At 54.9% G+C, this 20,336-nt stretch overlaps 4 protein-coding genes across 4 annotated transcripts; all 4 read right to left on the minus strand.

The window, feature by feature from the left end:
* Positions 1-13: 13 nt before the first annotated feature.
* LOC127594804 (dynein axonemal assembly factor 10-like) lies at positions 14-1,070 on the minus strand. The gene is given in 3 exon segments (XM_052056568.1): positions 14-255; positions 258-600; positions 603-1,070. Coding segments are annotated over 3 exon segments (1,053 nt in total).
* A 1,667-nt stretch (positions 1,071-2,737) lies between these two features.
* Positions 2,738-4,240, minus strand: LOC127594805 (uncharacterized). Its single transcript, XM_052056569.1, is given in 5 exon segments — positions 2,738-3,312; positions 3,315-3,356; positions 3,359-3,830; positions 3,832-4,194; positions 4,196-4,240. Coding segments are annotated over 5 exon segments (1,497 nt in total).
* Positions 4,241-15,345: 11,105 nt separating this feature from the next.
* Positions 15,346-17,339, minus strand: LOC127594806 (kinesin-like protein KLP2). The gene is given in 5 exon segments (XM_052056570.1): positions 15,346-15,562; positions 15,825-15,984; positions 16,313-16,550; positions 16,552-16,949; positions 16,952-17,339. Coding segments are annotated over 5 exon segments (1,401 nt in total).
* Positions 17,340-17,539: 200 nt separating this feature from the next.
* LOC127594807 (ABC transporter B family member 1-like) lies at positions 17,540-19,432 on the minus strand. Its single transcript, XM_052056571.1, has one exon. The coding sequence runs from the start codon at positions 19,430-19,432 to the stop codon at positions 17,540-17,542; it is 1,893 nt and encodes a 630-aa protein (XP_051912531.1).
* Between the last annotated feature and the right edge of the window lie 904 nt (positions 19,433-20,336).

A 20,336-nucleotide genomic window follows, 5' to 3' on the forward strand; every position in this document is an offset into this window, starting at 1 on the left:
TATCAATAAAGGTTCAGCTTGGTGAGGTGACGATGACCACCTTGCAGGTCTGGTCCAGTGCGCAGAGCAGTCCGAGGCCCAGCTTTTCGCGGTGCCAGCTGAAGTCGCTGATCGGCTGCGTGCACAGGTCCTTTGAGTTCAGCAGTTCTAGCCGGCCCGCCACCCCGCGCGCCCTGCCCTCGGGGTCCTTCAGCTGCCGGTTGGACGGGTAGATGTACTTGTAAATGTTGAAGCCCCCGTTGCCCCCTGCGTGATGAAAAGGTCACGGTTCTGGGGGACGTGCTTCACCCCCCAGATGGTGGCCTTCTGGGCAGGCTCCGTCAAGAAGGCATACCCGCTCTCCGCGTTGAACGTGCGCAAGTCGAAGGCAGAAACCTTACCTTCAAGGGTGGTCGCCACCAGCTTGTTCATGAGAATGTCCTTCCGGTCGAACTGTACCCCGCACACTCCGTTTTTGAGATTGACCTCCCACATCAGCTGGCTTGCCCGCAAGTCGAACAGCTTGACATCGCCGTTGTCGTAGCCGCCCGCCAGCACCCTGTCCTCCCGGTTGTGGCTGTTGCCGAAAGCTACTGACCAGCAGTCAGCTACCACTTCCTCTCCTCCGCAGGCTCCAGAGACAGCCCTGGCGCCTTCTGCCTCGGATCCCAGACGCGAACGCACCCGTCCCGCCCCGCAGATACGATCTCGCTGATGCCAAAGCCCCACCCCTCCCCAACCCCGTCGATGGCGTTGACCACGCCTGTGTGCGCTTCAACCTCCCAGAAGGGCTTGCCCTTGGTCATGTCGATGATCTTGAGTTTGCCGTCGAGCTGACCCACGGTGAGGCAGGGCGTGGCTGGCGAGGAGGCGAAGGTGCAGCACTTCACCCCTCGGTTCAGGTTTATTTTGTCCAGGACCTTTAGCTCGCCCCGGTTCAGCTGCAGGATCTAGATGATTCCGGTGGTCTTCGGCTACTCCCCACAGATGACCCCGCGAGCGGTATCGGGAATCCAGTCGCAGGCGTAGGGCGTGAAGGAGCAGCTGTGGTTGAGGTGCTCCAGGATCTGAGGGGCGTTGGTCGTGTCCATTCTTAATTATGGAAAAGGCGGAACACCTCAAGGCTCTCAACGCCCGACTCCAGCAAAAACTCGCAGAAAAGCTTAAAAGCTCAACCCCGAAGCCGACCCCACAGACCAGCCCCCAAAGCAGGAACCAAAGTCCGAAAAAATGAAGAAAAAGCAGGAAAAGAAAATGCTGTAACGAGAATAACGAGAAGGCAGGACCATCCGAAGATCTGCGGCTAGGTCTGGTAAGACACGACAATGCTGGACTGGCCCTAAAACGATCACCGCATCTTCTGCGGCAATCTGGGCCGAGAGGTGACCGACGACCTACTATCGAGGAGCTTCATGCACTACCGATCCTTCGCAAAGGCGAAAGTCATCCGCGACAAGTTCAGTGGCAGGACCCGGGGTACGGCTTTGTTTCCTTTCGGAGTGCTGACGACTTCCTGAAGGCTTTGAAGGAGATGAACGGCCAGTACGTGGGCACTCAGCCGATCGCCCTGAAGCGAAGCAAGTGGCAGGAACGGCAGTACGACCCCTAGGAGCAGCACGTCTTGGGCGACGATTTCAGCCATTTCAGAAAGAAGAAAGAAAACGAAAATTCGAAGTTCATCTATGCCTGCAGATATTGATCTTGTATTTATTAAGATGCCCGAATTGCTTTCATTGCTTCATCGGCAGGCGCAGTCCAAAAAGCCTGAGAAGAGTAAGCTCGCGCGCCTGTTCGACCAGTCGGCCGCGCCTGTCCCTGAGCCTGCTCCCATGGCGCTGCCGGAGCCATCAGAGCCTATCGATCCATCAGACCAGGACGAAAGCAGGGCCTAAAGACAGCAAAGAACTATCTTCGTAGGGAATATAAGCCTTGAGACGACCAAACGATAGCTGCTCCGACTCTTCAAAAGCTACGGGGCTATCGAGAAAGTGCGCTTCCGGTCGGTGCCCCTGTAGAAGAACAAGCTCAGCAAGAGGGCCAACTTCATCCTCAAGAAAATTGACGCCGAGGGTGACAGCATGAATGCCTACGTTACTTTCAGGGAGAGGGGGACTGCTGAAACCGCCCGAGAACGAGCCGCAGGCCTTGAGTTCAAGGCAGGCACCTGCGAGTGACGATGGAGCTCGAAAAGACTGAGGATTGCAGTCTCACGGCGTTCATCGGAAACCTGCCCTTCGACGCCAAGGAGGAAGAGCTGCGCAGGCATTTTGAGCAGTGCGGGGACATCCACGGCGTGAGAGTCATCCGGAACAGGGACAGGAGAGGCATCGGCATCGCATATGTGACGGCCGGGGACAAGGACACGCTGAAGAATATCGCTCGATGGACGGGCACTAGTATCAGGAGAGGCCTCTCAGGATAAAGAAGGCGGTCTCGCGGCAGAGACTGGCCAAGAAGGAGCAGTGGCGGAGGGCGCGGCACGAAGAGTACCAGCAGCGACTCACCCAATGACCTTAAAAAGTTACATAGAAGTAGCCCGCCACTAATCCTGAATCAGCATAACCGGAGGTTATTATAATTATGGATTTTCCACTTACCAGTATGGCAATCCGTGAGGCCATCCACCGAAGGGAGATCGAGGAGGCCACCGGCAAAAAACAGTATGGAGGGATCAGCATCAAGCGTGCTGTTGACCTGGACCTCAAGAGAAACTTCGTGCGAAGAATGTTCTGACACATCCCGATAGATCGACATGGAATCATTTCTTCATTTTGCGGGTGGCCTGGTTGATCTCCTTCTGCATTTCCATGAAGGAGGGGTCTTTGCTCATGCCCTTGACCATGCTCATGAGGTTGTCCATGCCGCCCAGCTGTCCCAGCATCTTCGGGTCGATCATCTTCTTGAGCTGGTCCATGTACTGCCCGGGGTTGCGGTTGAAGTTGCTCAGGTCGTTCAGCTTCGAGACGTTGGCCGGGCCCACCTTGTCGATCATGGTCTTCAGCCGCTTGTACTCCTCCAGCAGCAGCATCACCTCCTCCACCGAGGTGCCCGACCCCCGCGCCACCCTGCGCATGCGGCTCGGGCACAGCGGCACCTCCGACTCGATCTCCTGCTCGGTCATCGAGTCCATCATGTAGATGTAGCGCTTGATCCTGCGCATGCTCTCCTCCTCGTTGTCCTTGTTGAGCAGGCCGTTGCCCGCGCCCGGCAGCAGCGACAGGAAGGAGTTCATGTTGCCCAGCTTCAGGATCGACTCGAACTGCCCCCGCAGCTCGCGCAGGCCGAACTTGCCCTTCTTGATCTTCGCCATGATTTCGGCCTGCGACTCGGGCTCACCACGCTCTTCATCCGGTCGATCAGCTTGCCGATGTCCCCAGCCCCAGCAGCCGCTTCACGAAGGACGCCGCCTCGAACTGCTCGAAGTCCTCGAAGTGCTCGCCCGTGCCGATGAAGTTGATCGGCGACTGTGTGGCCGCCACCGCCGAGATCGCCCCTCCGCCCTTCGCGTGCCCGTCCAGCTTGCTGATGATCACCGAGCCCACCTCCACGGACTTCTTGAAGGCGGCCGCCTGGTCGAAGCAGTTCTGTCCGATCGAGCTGTCCATGATGAAGATGACGTCGTTGGGCTTGACCACCGCCTCGATCTGCTTCATCTCCTCGAACAGCCCGGCCTCCTGCTTGTGCCGTCCCGAGGTGTCGATGATTATCAGTTCGAACCCCTCCTTCTTGAAGATCTCGACCCCCCGTGCTGCGATCTGCACGGGGTCGGTCTCCATCTCGTTACCGTAGAACGGCACCCGGATGCGCGTAGCGTTCTGCTTGAGCTGCTCGAAAGCACCTGCTCGGAAGGTTATCCGCGCAGACGAGGGCGACCCTCCACCCCTTCTTCTGGTAGTAGTTGGCATACTTCCCGCAGGTGGTGGTCTTCCCGCTGCCCTGCAGCCCGACGAACATGACCACGTTGCTCCTGCCCTTGGCCGGCTGGAAGGGCTTCCGATCTACAGAGAGCATCTTGACCAGCTCGTTGACCACTTCGGTCTGGACTGCTCGCTTGACGTTGACCACGCTTTCCATGGCCAGCAGGCGAGCAGTGATGCTGTCCCGCATGCGGGCCACGTAGTGCACCTTCACGTCGGCCTGCAGCAGGGCCACGCAGATCTCCTGCAGGACCTCCTTGAGCAGCTTTTCGTCGAGGGAGGCCTGGCCGGTCAGTTTGGGAGAAGGCCGCAGTGATTTTTCTACCAAGCTCTGCCAACACCATTTATTAATGCCCGATCGGGATCAGCTGGAAGGCAGTACTTGGACCCCCTTCTGCAGCAGGTCTTTGACCCGCTCCACCAAGGCCGTCTGGGCCTTCGCCCGGCCTTCCGGCAGGCCGTTCCACAGCCCCGCCTCGTACAGCAGCAGGCTCTTTAGTCCCTCGGAGTTGCTGATCCGCTCCAGCTGCTCTGCCATACTGCCGCGGTCAGTCTGCTCGATGACCTGCAGAATGCTGCCCCGGAGGTGCTCCAGCTTGAGCAGGTTGGCCTGTCCTCCTCGCTTTTCAAGCCCTCTGCCTTCACAATCTGTGCCTTGTAGTTAGAGATTTTCCCGAACGCCTCGTTTTCAACAGCCTCGTAGGGCCGCATCTGCAGGGGTTGATGGCGGAGTGTTTGGCCTCGTGCGGCTGCCGGCACATCAGGCAGAGAGGCTCGAAGCAGGAGTTGCTCACGCAAATGAACTCGATCTTGGCGCCGCCGTGGGTCGGGCATCTCATGTATTCTTCCTCGCAGCAACTGCCCATTAATTATGTATATTGCAGGGGTCGGCAGGTCACACTTCCACCCCAAGTCCGAGCCCCGGCCTGCAGGCCTGCTGGACGAGGCCCTCCAGGCACTGCTGTCTGCCTCTAAGGTCTAGCTCTGTCAAGTATAAGCCCTGGTCATGACCGAAGGTTCTGGTAAGATTTCAGATCATCTGTCAAAGGAAGTAAAGGTGCGTGAGAGGGGCAGTGGTGACTAATGTCTGGCCGAGGCTATCAGCATCCTGAGGCAAGGACAGGCCAGCTCGGTTCTGCTGCTGTGCAAGATATGCAGGAGCCTCCTTAAATTCCGAGTGAGCTTGTCACCAAGTTCTGGCAGGTTTGTAAAGGAGTGCTTACAGTCCCCTTGCCGATTCGGGTAAGGTCAACCGCCGCTATTGAGCATATTATGGAGTACGGCACGTACATCAATCACTTCGCCAAGGTGGCTGTCAAGAACTACAGCAATGGAGAGGTGAACGACCCCGGCTAGCTCAACATCCGGAAGGGGCTGGGCATCGACAAGGTCATGAAGTCGGGGCTAGTCGATCTCCCTCTTTCCCGTTTGATGGTGGCCGAAGAGTGCTTCGGAGCTTGCGCAGTGCTACTGACTTCCGCGCGATCAAGCATAAAGCCGAGGCTTGCAGAAATTAGGGGCTTCGAGCAGCACTCGAACATCTATTATGACAGCTTCATGGATATGTCCGGGCTGAAGGCAGCATCCGAGGTCACTCAACTGGCTATGAAGCAGGCCGGTATTTCAATGGGGGTCGTCAACTTGCTGGAGTTAGGCGGGAAGGACGCAGCATGTGAGTTGATGGCATACCAAGCTATCGGATGCAAGGGCGAGGCCATTGGAAAAATCATTGACCAGCAGTTCGGCAAGATCGGCAAAAAAATTGTAATCAACGCGAGAGGAGGGGTGCTTTGCCGTGGTAGCCTCGAAGGGGCCGACTCTGTGGTTCAGTGGGTCGACTTGGTCTCAGAACTTTCCTCGGCGAAGGGGAATTGGGGACTGGCTCTGAACTTCGGCCTTATAAGGGCCACGAGCACCGTTTTCAGTCAACCACTGGCCGAGGCCGCCCTGTGATAATTTGATTATGCTGCTCATCGTTCTGCTGCTCGGCTGCGACACCAAAGCCGTGGAGAAGCTGACAGGCAAGCAGCTCTTCTCCCGCATGTTCCAGCGCAACACCCCGAAGATCAGCGTGGTGTACCTGTACATGTCCACTCACGTGCCGCTGAACACCCAGCTGCTCAAAGAATTCAAGCATCTCGCACAACTCTACGAGGAGCATTCCGGAAAGCATATGCCCATTGAATTCCTGGCTTCGAACATCGACCAGGCCAAGGTGCAGGATTACAAAGAACTCGTTGGCATCTTCAACGTCAAGTATCTGCCCATGCTGATTGTGCAGACCCCTCGCTCCGCGTTGCCTGACCACCAGCACTACCAGTACCAGAAGGACTTCGCCTGGCAGATCACCGAGTCCGACGGGCATGTTACTGGCGACCGCATGCTCAGTTTCATTAACAAGCGGACAGGCGTCTCTGTGCCCTACCGGAAGCAGACGGATTAGCTGTCTGCCTCCATGGGACTGGTCTACCTGGCCATCCTCGGACTATGCCTGCTCTGCTACGTCGGCTGGAAGGTAGTCACCATCCTCTGCTGTGGTTCATTTTCTCGCTTGGCTTTCTGGTGTTCTTCCAGTCCGGCTACATTAAAGAGCTTATCACTGGTGAAGGAGAGTATAATATCAGCAAGCCTGCCCAGACGATCGGTGCGGGCCTGTTGCTGCTCTTCGCATGCTAGTGCCACACCGTCCTGGACAGATGCCTGTCCGCATGGGCCTGACTGTTTTCTGCCTGGGGTGCGTGCTGGCCTTCTTCCTCCATCTTTCAGAGCTGGACCCTCACCGCTCCTTGCTCCCGCCCGGAGGCTACACCCCTGGCTCACTGCACATGAACCAGGGCTACGTGATCTGACAATATAATGATTATGATTTGTTCATGATTTCTGAGACGTTTTGAGTAGCAGTTGAAGAAGGCCAGCAGCAGCAGGTAGCAGCTGGTCCCGAGCATGGCCCCGATCATGGCCGCCGCGCTGTCCAGACGGGCGTTGATGAGGGCCACGACTGCCAGGTCCAGCAGCGCCAGGGGGGCGACTCCCACCCCCAGCATGACTGAGCTGGCCACCAAGTTAAGGATTTCGATCGGGATCAGGGCGAAGATGACTTTCTCGTTGTAAAGAGTAGCCAGACCAAAAGAAACTACCACTGCCAGCTTCCTGACCAGCTGCGCAGCCCACAAGTAGTCCTGTCGCAGGCCCGGGTACATCATCACTGCAACCAAGCTCTAGAAGATAGTTTTCTCTTCCTAGGGCTAGGCCTGCTCCTAAGCGGTTTATGGCTGGTCGAGAATCTCGATGTGCTGGATTTCGGCGTCTTTGTTGGCCTCCCCACTTTAAGGTTTGCTATTGTTGATGTTGCTGTAGGAGCCCCAGGCCTAGAGGTTGATCTCTTCGATCTTGTCATCGGGGGTTTACTCGACCACCACCATTGCTGTCACCAGCCGAGAGCGTGTGGGTTGCCTGGCAGTCTATCGCTCTTGCTGAGCACCACCGCCGAGCCCTGAACACCCTCTTCCGGTTGTTTCTCGACAGGGGGTTATTAATCTGAGTTCTTAACTTTCTACGCCTTGCCGGAGCGTATATTTATCACAATAGCTGCTATTTGGAGCCCTGCTGCGAGTCCGAACGCGACAAAGTTCATCCAGAATGATAGTCGCCCTTGTGTTTGTCGAAGTTAGTTTATGCGAAAGCGAAGGTCAAGATAGAGAAGAAGAGGATCGGCACGGTGATGATATCGATGGTCAGCAGGGCCAGGGCTTTCGCTTGGCATTGCAGAAGAGGGATGGCCAGCCACATCGCCAGAAAGCCCGCCAGAAAGCAAAAACCCAAAGACCAGGGTGCCACCAGCATTGTACAGCACATTCGCATGGTTAGTGATCCTCATGACCTCCATGTTGCTAGACTCGTAGTACTAGTCCCGGAAGATGTGCTTCAAGGGGTTGTAGAACTGCAAGCTGGCGGTCATGAAGGCGGGGCCCAGTAGCCGACTGGCGTTCGAGTAGACTATGTACGGCCAGAAAGCCAGGCACTGAGGCAGCACGGTGGCCTGGTAGCGTCCGTCTGTGATGCTGTAGAGCACGGCTGCCAACAGGACGATCAGCCCAAGCGCAAAGGTAAGTGCTGAAACTGCGGGGCTGTCCTACATGGTGATATTGTTAGTGTAGTGCACGTCCACCACGCTGCGGCCATCTGGGGTCTTCTCCTTGGTGTAGACGCGGTATGTACCCTAGGGCATTTCTTGGGCTTGGAAAGAGAACCTGCCAGCCGCAATTGTATCGAACTATGAGACGGCGAGGAGTGAGAGGTTGGCTGAGACATCGTCAAAGGTGGAGTTGAGCAGCCAACTGAAGTTGTACTCTGGTTGTTTAGGCAGTTCGACTGAGATGAACATTGTTGGAATCGAACTAACAGTGCCAGTGCCTGTGCCTGTGCCAGTGCCAGTGCCAGTGCCAGTGCCAGTGCCAGTGCCAGTGCCAGTACCTGTACCTGTGCCAGTGCCAGTGCCAGTGCAGTGCCAGTGCCAGTGCCAGTACCTGTACCTGTACCTGTACCTGTACCACTGTCAGTGCCAGTACCTGTACCGCTGTCAGTGCCTGTTCCTGTACCTGTACCACTGTCAGTGCCAGTACCTGTACCACTGTCAGTGCCTGTTCCTGTACCTGTACCACTGTTAGTGCCAGTACCTGTACCACTGTCAGTGCCTGTTCCTGTACCTGTACCACTGTCAGTGCCTGTACCTGTATCTGTACCTGTACCTGTTCCTGTACCTGTACCTGTACCTGTACCTGTTCCTGTACCTGTACCTGTACCTGTACCTGTACCTGTGTCAGTGCCTGTCTATGTGCCAGTGCCTGTCTATGTGCCAGTGCCTGTACCTGTACCAGTGTCAGTGCCTGTGCCAGTGGAATCAGCGTCTGTGCCTGTACCTGTTCCTGTACCTGTGTCAGTATCTGTGTCTGTGCCTGTACCTGTTCCTGTACCACTGTCAGTGCCTGTGCCTGTACCTGTACCTGTGCCAGTTCCAGTGCCAGTGCCGCCTGTTCCTGTCTATGTGCCAGTGCCTGTACCTGTACCAGTGTCAGTGCCTGTCTATGATCCAGTGCCAGTGCCTGTTCCTGTCTATGTGCCAGTGTCAGTGCCTGTTCCTGTTCCTGTTCCTGTCTATGTGCCAGTGCCTGTACCTGTGCCTGTACCACTGTCAGTGCCTGTGCCTGTACCTGTACCTGTATCTGTACCTGTGCCTGTACCTGTTCCTGTTCCTGTTGCTGTTCCTGTTCCTGTTCCTGTCTATGTGCCAGTGCCTGTACCTGTACCAGTGTCAGTGCCTGTCTATGATCCAGTGCCAGTGCCTGTTCCTGTCTATGTGCCAGTGCCAGTGAACCAGTGCCTGTACCTGTGCCAGTGCCAGTGTCAGTGTCAGTGCCAGTGCCAGTGCCAGTGGAACCAGTGCCTGTACCTGTGCCAGTGCCAGTGTCAGTGCCAGTGCCAGTGCCTGTACCTGTACCTGTACCTGTACCTGTACCTGTACCTGTACTTGTACCTGTACCTGTACCTGTGTCAGTAATCTCAGTGCCATTAAAAGGGCCATACCCCTTGGAATAGAGAACAACGGTGCCATTCTTGTAGTGCAAACTGACATAGTTAAAGTAGGATAGGTCTATGCCATCGAGCCTGATATCGGCAGCAGGCAACTCATCAACTAAGCCCGTTTGCGTGAAATTATTCCAGGGATAGGCGAGATCATAGATATAGATCTTCTACTTGGCTTGGGAGTAAGTGACCAGTGTGATGCAGTAAGCGTTGTAGATCAAGATTTCCATCGGGAAGGGAGCGGTGTAGAAGTCCACATCCCTCGACTTGTTGAAAACGGCCGAGAAAACGGTGGGACTGCTTTGGTAGACGAGGTAATAGCTTTCCGAATAAAAGTATTGATCCAGCTCCTTTTAAACCTCGGGCACTACCGGTTACAAATAGTACAGAATGTAGGTCTGGCCGTCCACGGTGTAGAACATGTATTGCTATTCGTCAGTGATGTGCCCGCGCGAGCCGGGGTAGATCGCGGTGGTCTTCATGATCTCCATGCGGTAGTCCGTGTCGGACAGGTTAGCTGTTATCCTCCTGAGCATGATTATCTTGTCATGGGTCAGCACTGTCAACTTGGGCTGAGTGGTAGAGCGGGTGGAGGTATAGAGGGTCCTGCACTTCTGGTCCAGGTGGATGACCTCTTGGAAGAGTCCAAGCTAGATGTCCCCGTTGACGATGATCGACTTCGAGCCGTCCCAGTAGCAGGCCTCGATTTCGTATCTCTGGTTTATCATAAGGCATAATAATGTCCAGTGATCTGGAATCGGTTTACTGAAGACCTACTTTTGTTAGTCCCATTTATTCGCCACCAGATTGTTGCCCTTTTAGTAGGCGATATGATAAATGAACAATGAGTAAAGCGAGTCCCCTACCTACACTTTGGACTAGTAATTCAGCCCACTTCTCCCCGTGGCCAGGATGACCAGCTCAAAATCATATAATAAATTGCCCTTTCACTTAAATTAAATTATAATTAATTGCATTCTTATTTGGATGACTCACTTTTGCTTGGTCTAGAGAATGTTACTGTTGTAAAATGTTCCATGATTTTTTAATAAGAGATTATTGATTTCATTTTTATTTTAATGGACCTGTTAATCTGTATCCAAAATATTAAGGTATTTTAAATTAAGAAATAAATTGATGGGGGACAGTTAAAAACTTAAAGTCAAATTCTTAACTGTCACCTTTCTTAGGCAAGGCTACCTCTTTAATAAAGGATGCTCAATTTACTTTTCCACACATGTTACAGCCTGTCCACTCTGAAAATAGGGTCGGAATTGGCTATACCCCTTCATGAGTCATCTTAGAAACAAACAGGCAGCGCGTTGCCCGATCAGCTCGTATCTACGATACAGGCTTATAAGCAACTTGTCCAGCAACACAACCTAACGGCCGGCCTCCCTTTGGTGACTCAGCCTCAACCCAACAATCAAGTCGAAGTCCAAGATATTGCTGAGCAGTCCACTCCTCAGACGAATCAACATGATAAAATGCGATCCCACAATTTCTTGAGCCAGCAGTGCCAATAGCTAAGCAAATTCATCTAGAAGGGGTCTCTCAACCAACTGATCCTCGCCTTGGGGGCCACCATCCTCCTGTTCCTCTCCGCCTACGCATTCCACGTGCTGGTACAGTGCTGCAAACGCGGCAAGGCTACCAAGGCCTAAGCCTCTAAGACTTCACGGACTCCGAGCTAATGGAATAAATCGAAAGGAACCTCAACGAATTCAGCAGCAACAAGGGCAGTGCCTTGATCTAATAGGACACCGGTTAATAATCGTGAATGACGTATGCGTGTCCTTCAACCCTCCATGTGCCTGCTCACGATCGTGCCCTGGTGGTACTGTCGGATTTAAGTTTTGCGAGTTTCGTGCATTTGAATTGGCCCTATTTTAGGCCCTGGACATACTCGCCCTTTCAACAGACCCATCACTAAAAAAGTACTGTCCTGGTCCATGCTTGATCCCCGCCTGATAGACTCCCTCGAACCACTAGTTTTTCTCCTTGAAAAGATACTTCCCAGGCCCCTCCTTGATGCCCTTCACAAACATGCCTTGGAAAACATCCCCATTGGGAAAAGTGAGACTGCCCTGCCCTTGCATGCTGTCACGCTCGAACTCTCCTCGATAGATGAACTAATTGACCGTCAGCACTCCAGCCCCATGCTTAAGTCCAGCTTAAAAATCCCCTTAATAAGAATACCCTGCCTTTTTGAATTCTTCATGATGATTTTAGCTCTCGAATCGGTACTATTCTGTCTTGCACACTCCGAGTCCACTGCGCTGACCATCCACAAATGCTCCTTCGTATAATTCCTCAGCGATCTGCTAGACTCCGTGGCCATGTTTTTTCCCGGCTTTGAATGCGCCCCGGTATGATCCACCCTGTCGATATATCACAACGCCCTAACCCTCTGGCAAGCCTTTTTGAACTACCCCTAATATATATTGCCATCCGCATAATGCATATTGCCCTTGCCTTCGGGCCTGCCATTCACAATCGCTCCCTCGAAGCGGTCCCCACCCGGAAAGGTCATCTTTCCTTTCAGAGTGCTGCCGTCGACCGTCCCTTCAAACAGCAGTCTAGTGGCAGCACTGTAGCTCATGCCTTCTTTAAATGAACCTTTACTGAAATATCCCTTTTGAAAGCTGCCGTCTTTAGAAATGTACTCACCCTTCCCGAGAGCACGTCGTCCTAAATTCGCCTGTGTATTTATCTCCATTTGCGAATCTATAGGTGCCACTTACTTTCTCGCCATCTTTAAAAAAGCCTGTAAGAAAAGCCACCTTAGAAGGAATCGCCAGAGACATATGCAACTTTCCCAGCGCCCTGCTCGACCAGCCGACCACCCCTCTCGACCACCTCTCCCTAGTAGAGCGACCCGTCATGGTAGGTGATGCTCTGGCTTTCTCCGCCCATCAATAAATAAGAATCTCATCATCAGTCCTTCCTCTCCTTATAGAACTTTCTCACGAGTTGGTAAATGTCCTGCCGGAAGTACAGATAGCTCGGGACCAGGACCACCAGCCCTGCCAGGACTATCAACTGATCTCGCATATTACAGTTGTTTTGATATGACGCAGTGATTGTTTTATGGATGAGAAATGGGAAGAAGCGATGAGCAGACCAATACTACGAGAGAGCGACACCTGCAGATCTACGAGAAGCGCCAAAGACTGAGAGCGTGAGCTGTGAGGCCCGAACATGCTGGCCACAACTGTTTCGACAATGCCAACGAACCTGACTAAGCGACTAAGCGTGATGCTCACGCGAAATCGAAAGAGCATCACGCCAATCCAAATTTAACTGGGCTAGCTCAAATTTTAATGGGCTAGTGACAAGCAACAAAACTCGAGGTTGCCAAATGAAATCTTGACCAGCGGCCACCATTGCAACACAATCTACAGCGTTGGTTTCTATGACGCGATGGTTGGCCGCTGGTCAAGATTTCATTTGGCAACCTCGAGTTTTGTTGCTTGTCACTAGCCCATTAAAATTTGAGCTAGCCCAGTTAAATTTGGATTGGCGTGATGCTCTTTCGATTTCGCGTGAGCATCACGCTTAGTCGCTTAGTCAGGTTCGTTGGCATTGTCGAAACAGTTGTGGCCAGCATGTTCGGGCCTCACAGCTCACGCTCTCAGTCTTTGGCGCTTCTCGTAGGATCTGCAGGTGTCGCTCTCTCGTAGTATTGGTCTGCTCATCGCTTCTTCCCATTTCTCATCCATAAAACAATCACTGCGTCATATCAAAACAACTGTATGACATTAGATCACTCCGGCCTTTTGATCTCGTGCCAGAGGGGGTCCTCTTCCCTGCTGGTGGCTGCGCTGGCCCAGCTGGAGACCACCTCCGCCCCGTACTTGTGCAGCTTGTGCGAGGCGTCCTCCACCCTGTCCAGCCACAGCCCGCCTCCCACGTCCACCAACACCTCACCTCCAGTGTCTGGAAGAACCGCTCTTATTCGAAAAGTACATCTGCAGCATCTCCATGCAGCCGACAAGCAACTCGCACTCGGCCGGAGTGACAGGTTCGGAGTTGATCAAGGAGTAAGCGCGCAGAGGCCGGGCTGACTTTATTAGCACCAAGCGGGTATAGAGCCGTGCCTTTCTGTGGTCCTTGACGTAGATCTTGATGGATTTGTTAACGAATAGGTGCTCTTCGGATTCAAGGATTTAAAGCTGCCGCCAGCCTGGGAGTTACACCCCCAATGCCGGAATTCCTCCATGATGGCCCTGTAAACGAGAGCGTTCAGCCTCACCATAGCTGCCGACGGGACTTGCCACGCACAGTGGTACCGGAACCGCAGGGCGGACGGGTCAAATTACACTCTGTATGAGCACTCTCGAGTCCTGGGCGGCGGGCCTTGCTCCTTTATGAGCTTATCAAAAAGGACAATACTGTTTGCCTGACGTTCCAGGAATGTCTAGAGCAAGCGGTTCCCCTCGATGAGTTAGAGGCGGGCTGCCACCAAGGTGATCGCCGTGAATAGCAAGGGCACGTTGGTGTGGTACAGCTGACCCTCTGCACATGTGAAGTCTTGCTGATCGATAATTTATTTGAACACCCCTGCGAATTTTCCCTCTTGCTTGCCTCCATACATCTTGTAGTGCTGGACAACCACATTCATGGCGTGCTCTAGTTACACCCTGCGTTCGAGCAGCCGGACGTTGCTCTGCTCAACTACCAGCACGGGCGGCAGGCCAGCCACTGGCTCGCCCCGGTAGTACGTGTGCACCGCAAGGGCCCGTCTCGCCTCACTAAGCAGATACTCCATGCCTTTGATATGGTTATGGATCTGCCCCTTCTTGCCAAGCATCAGCTCCGCGAAATAACCTTCAGAGAGTAGCAGTCTTGCACCCCCGCGGTTGAACTCCTCCCAGCCCGCCTGCTCGAGCAGCTTGCTGAGCTTGTCGTTGCGGCCTCGGTAGAAGTGGAAGGATTTGTCGATGGTTTCCTTTCTGACCCGGCTGGGAGGCTTGCGCAGCTTGACTGGCCCGGTGGAGTTGAGCTCCTTGGAATCGCGCTCCCCGTCACGGACTGTAAAGTCCTGTTCTTGTCGTGTAAGGAGAGTCGCTGGTTCTGGTAGACCCGCTTGATCTGGCATATCCGCCTGCGCTTCTCCTCGAGCAGGGCAAGATACTACTGGACGGTGCTCTGCAGGGCGGACTGATTTCGATATAGACCTGCTCGCGCATATTATAATGGAAAAGGACGAATACCGAGAGCTCGAGAAGACGATCCGCCACAAGATCAGCCATGCGACTCGTGACCTCGACAAGGACATCTTCAAGACCGAGACCCTGCGCAAGAAGGCGGAGGCCAGCCTGCAGAAGGAGCTCAAGAAGGGCGGCGATAAGTACGCCCAAGTGACCTACGCCAAGCAGGTACTCAAATGCCAGAACCAACTGGCCCGCCTCAACAACAACAAGTACAAGATCAAGGGCATGGAGAGCTCCATCAAAGCCTACCTCATGGAGATGAAGACTGCCGCCACCATGAAGCGCGCTGCCCACCTCATGCAGCAGTTCGGAGAAAAGGTCGATGTCAAGGAGATCGGCGCCAACCTCAACGAGGCGCAGCGGGAGATGGTCCGCATGGGCATGATCGACGAGATGCTCGCTGAGAGCCTTGAGGACCTGGATGTCGAGGAGGATGCCGAGGAAATGGTGCAGCAGCTGATCGACGCCAAGCGAGAGGAGATCGTAGTTCGCAAGGAAAAGGAGTAGTAGAAGAGCACCGGGACAAATTGAAGGAGCTGGATTTCTGATCCATGAAAAACACAAATGGAATTAGGTCATCAAGAGTCAGCCTCATCTGAGGCTCGTTCCGACGCAGCACTGGCTTCGCCTTTTCCGTTAGCACTGCCCTTCTAGCCGTCCTCCTCCGGCTCTACTTTAAAGTTGACTGAGAACACGTTTTCTGTTATTTCAAGGGTGTTCGTCCAGGCCTGTTCGAACTGGGTCAGAAAGTACGAGGTGGCAACCTCCCCTCCAATCAGACAGTCGATCCTCACGTCGGTGTTGAGCCCCGCCACCACCTGGGTCTTGACTTCTCCCAGCTGAATTTCATCACAGTTGGCCCCACCTCTTCAAACATGAGTTTAGCGTCGGGAGCAGCTACGTCCTTGTAGAGGTTGTCCTTCATGAACTCCTTTCGCTCTTTCTAGTCGAAGATGTGCCAGCCGCCGGGCATCATTTTCCGATCGTCCTCGGCTTTGACCGCAGGCCCCTTGTCAGCTTCAGGTGTCTGCTCCTCCATACGATGGCGCCTGCCCCTACAGCTGGCCAGGCTAGCTAGCCCCGCCAGGAATACCATAACCATTATTAATAATCAATGCTTTTTCCTTGCTTCTCGAGCTCCTTGTCCCGCTGTTTAAGTCCCTTGAGGCCCTTCACCGCCTTCTTAATCTCCTCCTCCATCGACAGCTTTTCCTTGCTGGGCTTGTTGAAGTCGAAGCTATCGAACTCGTCCAGATCGAAGGTGTGTTTGTCCGGCTTGGGGCGGGCTTCTGCGCGGGTTAGAACTTGCGGTCCCGGGACTGCGAGTGAGGCGGCTGGTTTTAGAGCTAGCTTCTGCGGACCGGGAGGGGCGGTCAGGCGACTGCTAGGTTTTGAGAAAAGAACTGATTTTTTCTTCGATGTAATTGCGGCGGGAGGAGGTGACCGGCCGGTTTTTACACTTCGAAGTGACGTCCTTGAAAATCGACAGGCTTTCCAAATCGGAGTGGCCGGTAAAGCTCCTGACCTGCCGGGACGATGGTTCGCGGCCAGTGTCCACTTTGCTCTCTAGGATTTAGATCTGCTGCTTGAGCCGGGCCACCTGCTCCTTCAAGTTACTGTTCTCCAGGATCAGGCGATACTCGTCTCTGTGCTTGAGCTGCTTTTCCAGCTCGATCCGCAGATTCCGCTATTCCTGCAGCTCCTTCCTCAAACTCTCGATTTCGTCATCCGACTTTTTCTTGTCCAGTTTAGGTCGGGCCTCAAGTACGGCTCGTTTGGCTCGGTTGGCGAACTGCAGGGTCGAGAAGGTTTCAGCCGTGGCGGAGACCGAGGGCGAGATGCAGACTATAAAGACGCATCCTGCCAGTGCCAGTAAGCGAATCCGCGAGGACCCTGGTCAGCTTCGAGTTCCTAAAAGGGATATGCGTCCTGGACCGCTCGATGAGGGCGGAGATACACTGGCCGAGGCTGGATAAGGAGCCGTTGATGTAAGTCAGCTCCTGCACCCGGACCTCTTTCTCCTGCAGGCTGATGTTGTTCGGGATCTTGTACTTTTCGGAGCCGGCCAGGTCCACGATCCGGAGCAGGCTCTCACCGGGTTACTTGCCCCGGCCGAGCCTGCGCCGCTTTATTTGGAAGATCGAGTGCGATCGGGAGGACTGCTTATTGCCGGCGGTGGAACCTGTAACTCGGTTGTGCAGCCCCGCGTGGAGCAGTTCAATGGCGCTTTCCAGGGAGCGGACCTGGAATTCTGCATGTCGGGGATGGTGATCTCTCCGGACTTGGACTCCCTGACATCGAGGGGCTGGGGATAGTCCTAGAGCGAGAACAGGTCGTACACCTTGTCGTTGTAGACCTCGAAGAAAGACAGCAGTAGCTCGTGGTCCTTGTTCTTGCACTGCTAGGAGAGGATTAGTTCTAACGATCTGGGTAGGATGCCTCGCCGTTACCCCTCGATGTCGGCAATTAGCTCGCCCTCCTCCTGGCACTCGCCGATCATGCTGAAGGTCTTGCCGGCGCCGGTCTGCCCGTAGGCGAAGATCGTGCAGTTCGTGCCCGCCAGGAACTGGTGGATCAGGTCCTCCACCATGGAAAACTGCTCGTCTTGCTGCGTTTCGGGGGGGATCACCTTGCTGAACTTCATGATGGAGGGGTTGCCGGGTCGGTTGACTCTAAGAGTATGGTGCTGGTGAATAAGGCACGTCGATGATGGTTACGAAAGGCTCAGGCTCCTCCTCCTCGAAGAAGGGGCGGACCCGGACCATGATCTCCACGCGATTGGACCGCTCGTGCTCGCCTTTCAACGGACTCCTCTGCATTAATTAACTGAAATGCAATTCAGGCTCATTCATCATCGGACTCGAGTTGCTTCCTGACCATCTTGTAGTAGGCGCCCTTAAGTTCCAGAAGGTCCTTGTGGGACCCGTCTTCGATAACCCGCCCCTCTCCTAGCACCACGATCCGGTCGCAGTACTTTATCGTGCTGAGCCGGTGCGCGATCATTATCACCGTCCGCTCCTTCAGCTCCATGACCTTGGCGATCGAGGCCTGCACCTGCGCCTCGCTGATCGAGTCCAGCGCAGATGTGGCCTCATCAAAAATCAGCACCCTGGGGTTCTTGATCAATGCCCGAGCGATTGCAATCCTCTGTTTCTGGCCTCCTGAAAGCTTTATCCCCCGCTCCCCGATGACCGTGTCGAGTCCGTCAGGAAACATGCTCTTGTTCATCACGAACTCTTCGGCATTGGACTTGACAAGTACTTCCATGATGCTCGCCTCGGAGGACTCAGGAGAGGCATAGGCGATGTTGTCCCGCAGACTGCCCGAAAACAGAACCGGCTCCTGCGAGACTAGCCCGATGCTCCTGCGCAGCACCTGCAGGTCGAACTCGCGGATGGACACCCCGTCGACCAGGATTTTCCCCGCAGAAATGTCGTAGAACCTTTCGATCATGGATATGATGGTGGACTTGCCCACCCCCGACGGCCCCACGATCGCGACCGACTCGCCAGGCCGGATCTTCAGGTCCATCCCCCTCATGATCTTCACATCTTTCTTGTCGGGGTATTCGAAGTTGACCCCCTGGAACTCGATCTCGCCGGACTGCCCCTCCCGCGCCGCTCTCAGCCCGGACTCGATCTCAACAGGAGTGTCCATCAGCTTGAAGATGGTCTCCATCACGCCCGAGGCAGTCAGGAACTCGTTGACCGAGCTGGTGACTGACGTGAGGTTGATCGACAGCGTGATGGCGTACAGCACGTAGCTGGTCAGCTCGCCGATCGACAGCTCGTTGATGGCCACCAAGTGCCCGCCGTACCATAGCACGGCCATGATCACGCCGTTCCCCATGACGGTCATCAGCACGATGAACCCACCATAGATGATCGACGATATTCGCCCGTAAGAGTAGACCTCAGCCATCCGCCGGTCGAATTCCTTGCACTCCTTCTCCTCGCAGGCGAAGGCCCGGACCGTCCGGATGTTGCCGAAGATCTCGGTGGCCAGCGAGTTGGCATGGGCCAGCTTGTCCTGGTACTTCTTCTTGGCCTCCTTGAGCTTCTTGCCCAGGTAGATGAAGCAGCCTGAGATGATCGGTGCCATGCAGAGGATCAACACCGTCATCTTCCAGCTGATCAGCCACAGCAGCACCAGGCTGCCCATGAACTGCAGCAGGTTGCGGGCCAGGATTGACAGGTTGTCCGAGGCCGCGCTCTGCACCACGGAGATGTCGCTGGCCAGACGGCTGGTCAGGTCCCCGCTCTTGTTCACATCGTAGAAGTGGATGTCTTTTTGCACCAGGGCCGCGAACAGTTCCTTCCGCAGGTCCAGCATGACCCGTTCGCCGAGCAGGTTGAAGCACAGTCCCCGACACCCCCCGAACACGAACATCAGCCCGGTCAGGGCCATAAACCGCACCATCTGAGGCAGCAGGTTGCTATGGGTGCTGATCGTGTCGATGATATCACCGCAGAGGTAGGGCATGTAGACGCTCCCTGCGGCGTTGACCAACATCCCTATGAAGCCCAGCACCAGCAGCCCCTTGCTGCGCATGGAGTAGCTCAGCAGCCGGCGGAGGGTGGCGGTCTTGCCGGGCTGGGCGGACAGCTCCTCGGCCTGAGGCTGGGAGGGCTCCGGGTCGTCCCGTATTTCAAGGAAGGACTCCCTGCGGCTGGCGGCGATGCCTTCCTCCTCCTCGGTGTCGACCCGGGCGAGCAGAGGGTTCTTGCTCTCGGACATCAACTATTACAATTCTTACAGGATATGCAACGGCTTCAGATCAGGGTGCAGAAGGCGGCCACCACCACCAGGTTGTCCCCGATGCTGCGCTTGAACAGCACCGAGCCGTCCGTGTCCGCGTCGTTGAACGACGAGATCGTGGTGGTGAAGCCCGCCCCGTTGAGCTGCATCACGGTGGCGGTCACCGAGTACTTGAACCACTTGTTGAGCTTGACCAGGTTGCGGATGGCCAGGTCGATGATCTGGCTGACGATGTGCGTGGCCTTGTCCTTGTTGTAGTAGATGTGGCTGAGGTCTTTGTCCTTGTCCTCCTCGTACTTCAGCCCCCACCCGTTGTAGATCGCCTCGTCAGGATCTTCTCGATTCGTCCGAGATGAACTCCCGGTCCCCGCCCTAGTCTGCCATTATCGCGATTATATATGAACGCTTTTATCAAGCCCGTCCTCCATGACGGCATGAGGCCTGCCCCTGTCCGCAGCCAGAGGGGCAGGTTCTGGAGCAGCCGCCAGCCTGCGGGCCAAATGGTGGTCGGTGGAGATGCTGTCGCATTTTCAGGCAGGGAATGCCGTCGAGGCCTTTCCATTAGTTTCAAGACAGCAACCCCCCGCAAGGCAGCCACCCGCAAGCCTATCTTCGATGCCTGGGAAGTAGCCTCCCTAGCCAGTAGCTTCTGAGAGTCAGATTAGTCAGTATTTAATTATGCATTAATAATCAGAAGATTCATACGAATGCTCTTGATTCTGAGGGGTTGGGGTTGGGGTTGGGGTTGGGGTTGGGGTTGGGGTTGGGTTGGGGTTGGGGTTGGGGTTGGGGTTGGGGTTGGGGTTGGGGTTGGGGTTGGGGTTGGGGTTGGGGTTGGGGTTGGGGTTGGGTTGGGTTGGGTTGGGGTTGGGGTTGGGGTTGG

The sequence above is a fragment of the Hippocampus zosterae genome, unplaced genomic scaffold (assembly GCF_025434085.1).
Source record: "Hippocampus zosterae strain Florida unplaced genomic scaffold, ASM2543408v3 HiC_scaffold_270, whole genome shotgun sequence".
Classification (NCBI taxonomy): Eukaryota; Metazoa; Chordata; class Actinopteri; order Syngnathiformes; family Syngnathidae; genus Hippocampus; species Hippocampus zosterae.

Bases quoted from the DNA above. Each gene is read 5' to 3' on its own strand.
- LOC127594807 (XM_052056571.1), bottom strand. From the start codon at position 19,432: ATGTCCGAGAGCAAGAACCCTCTGCTCGCCCGGGTCGACACCGAGGAG.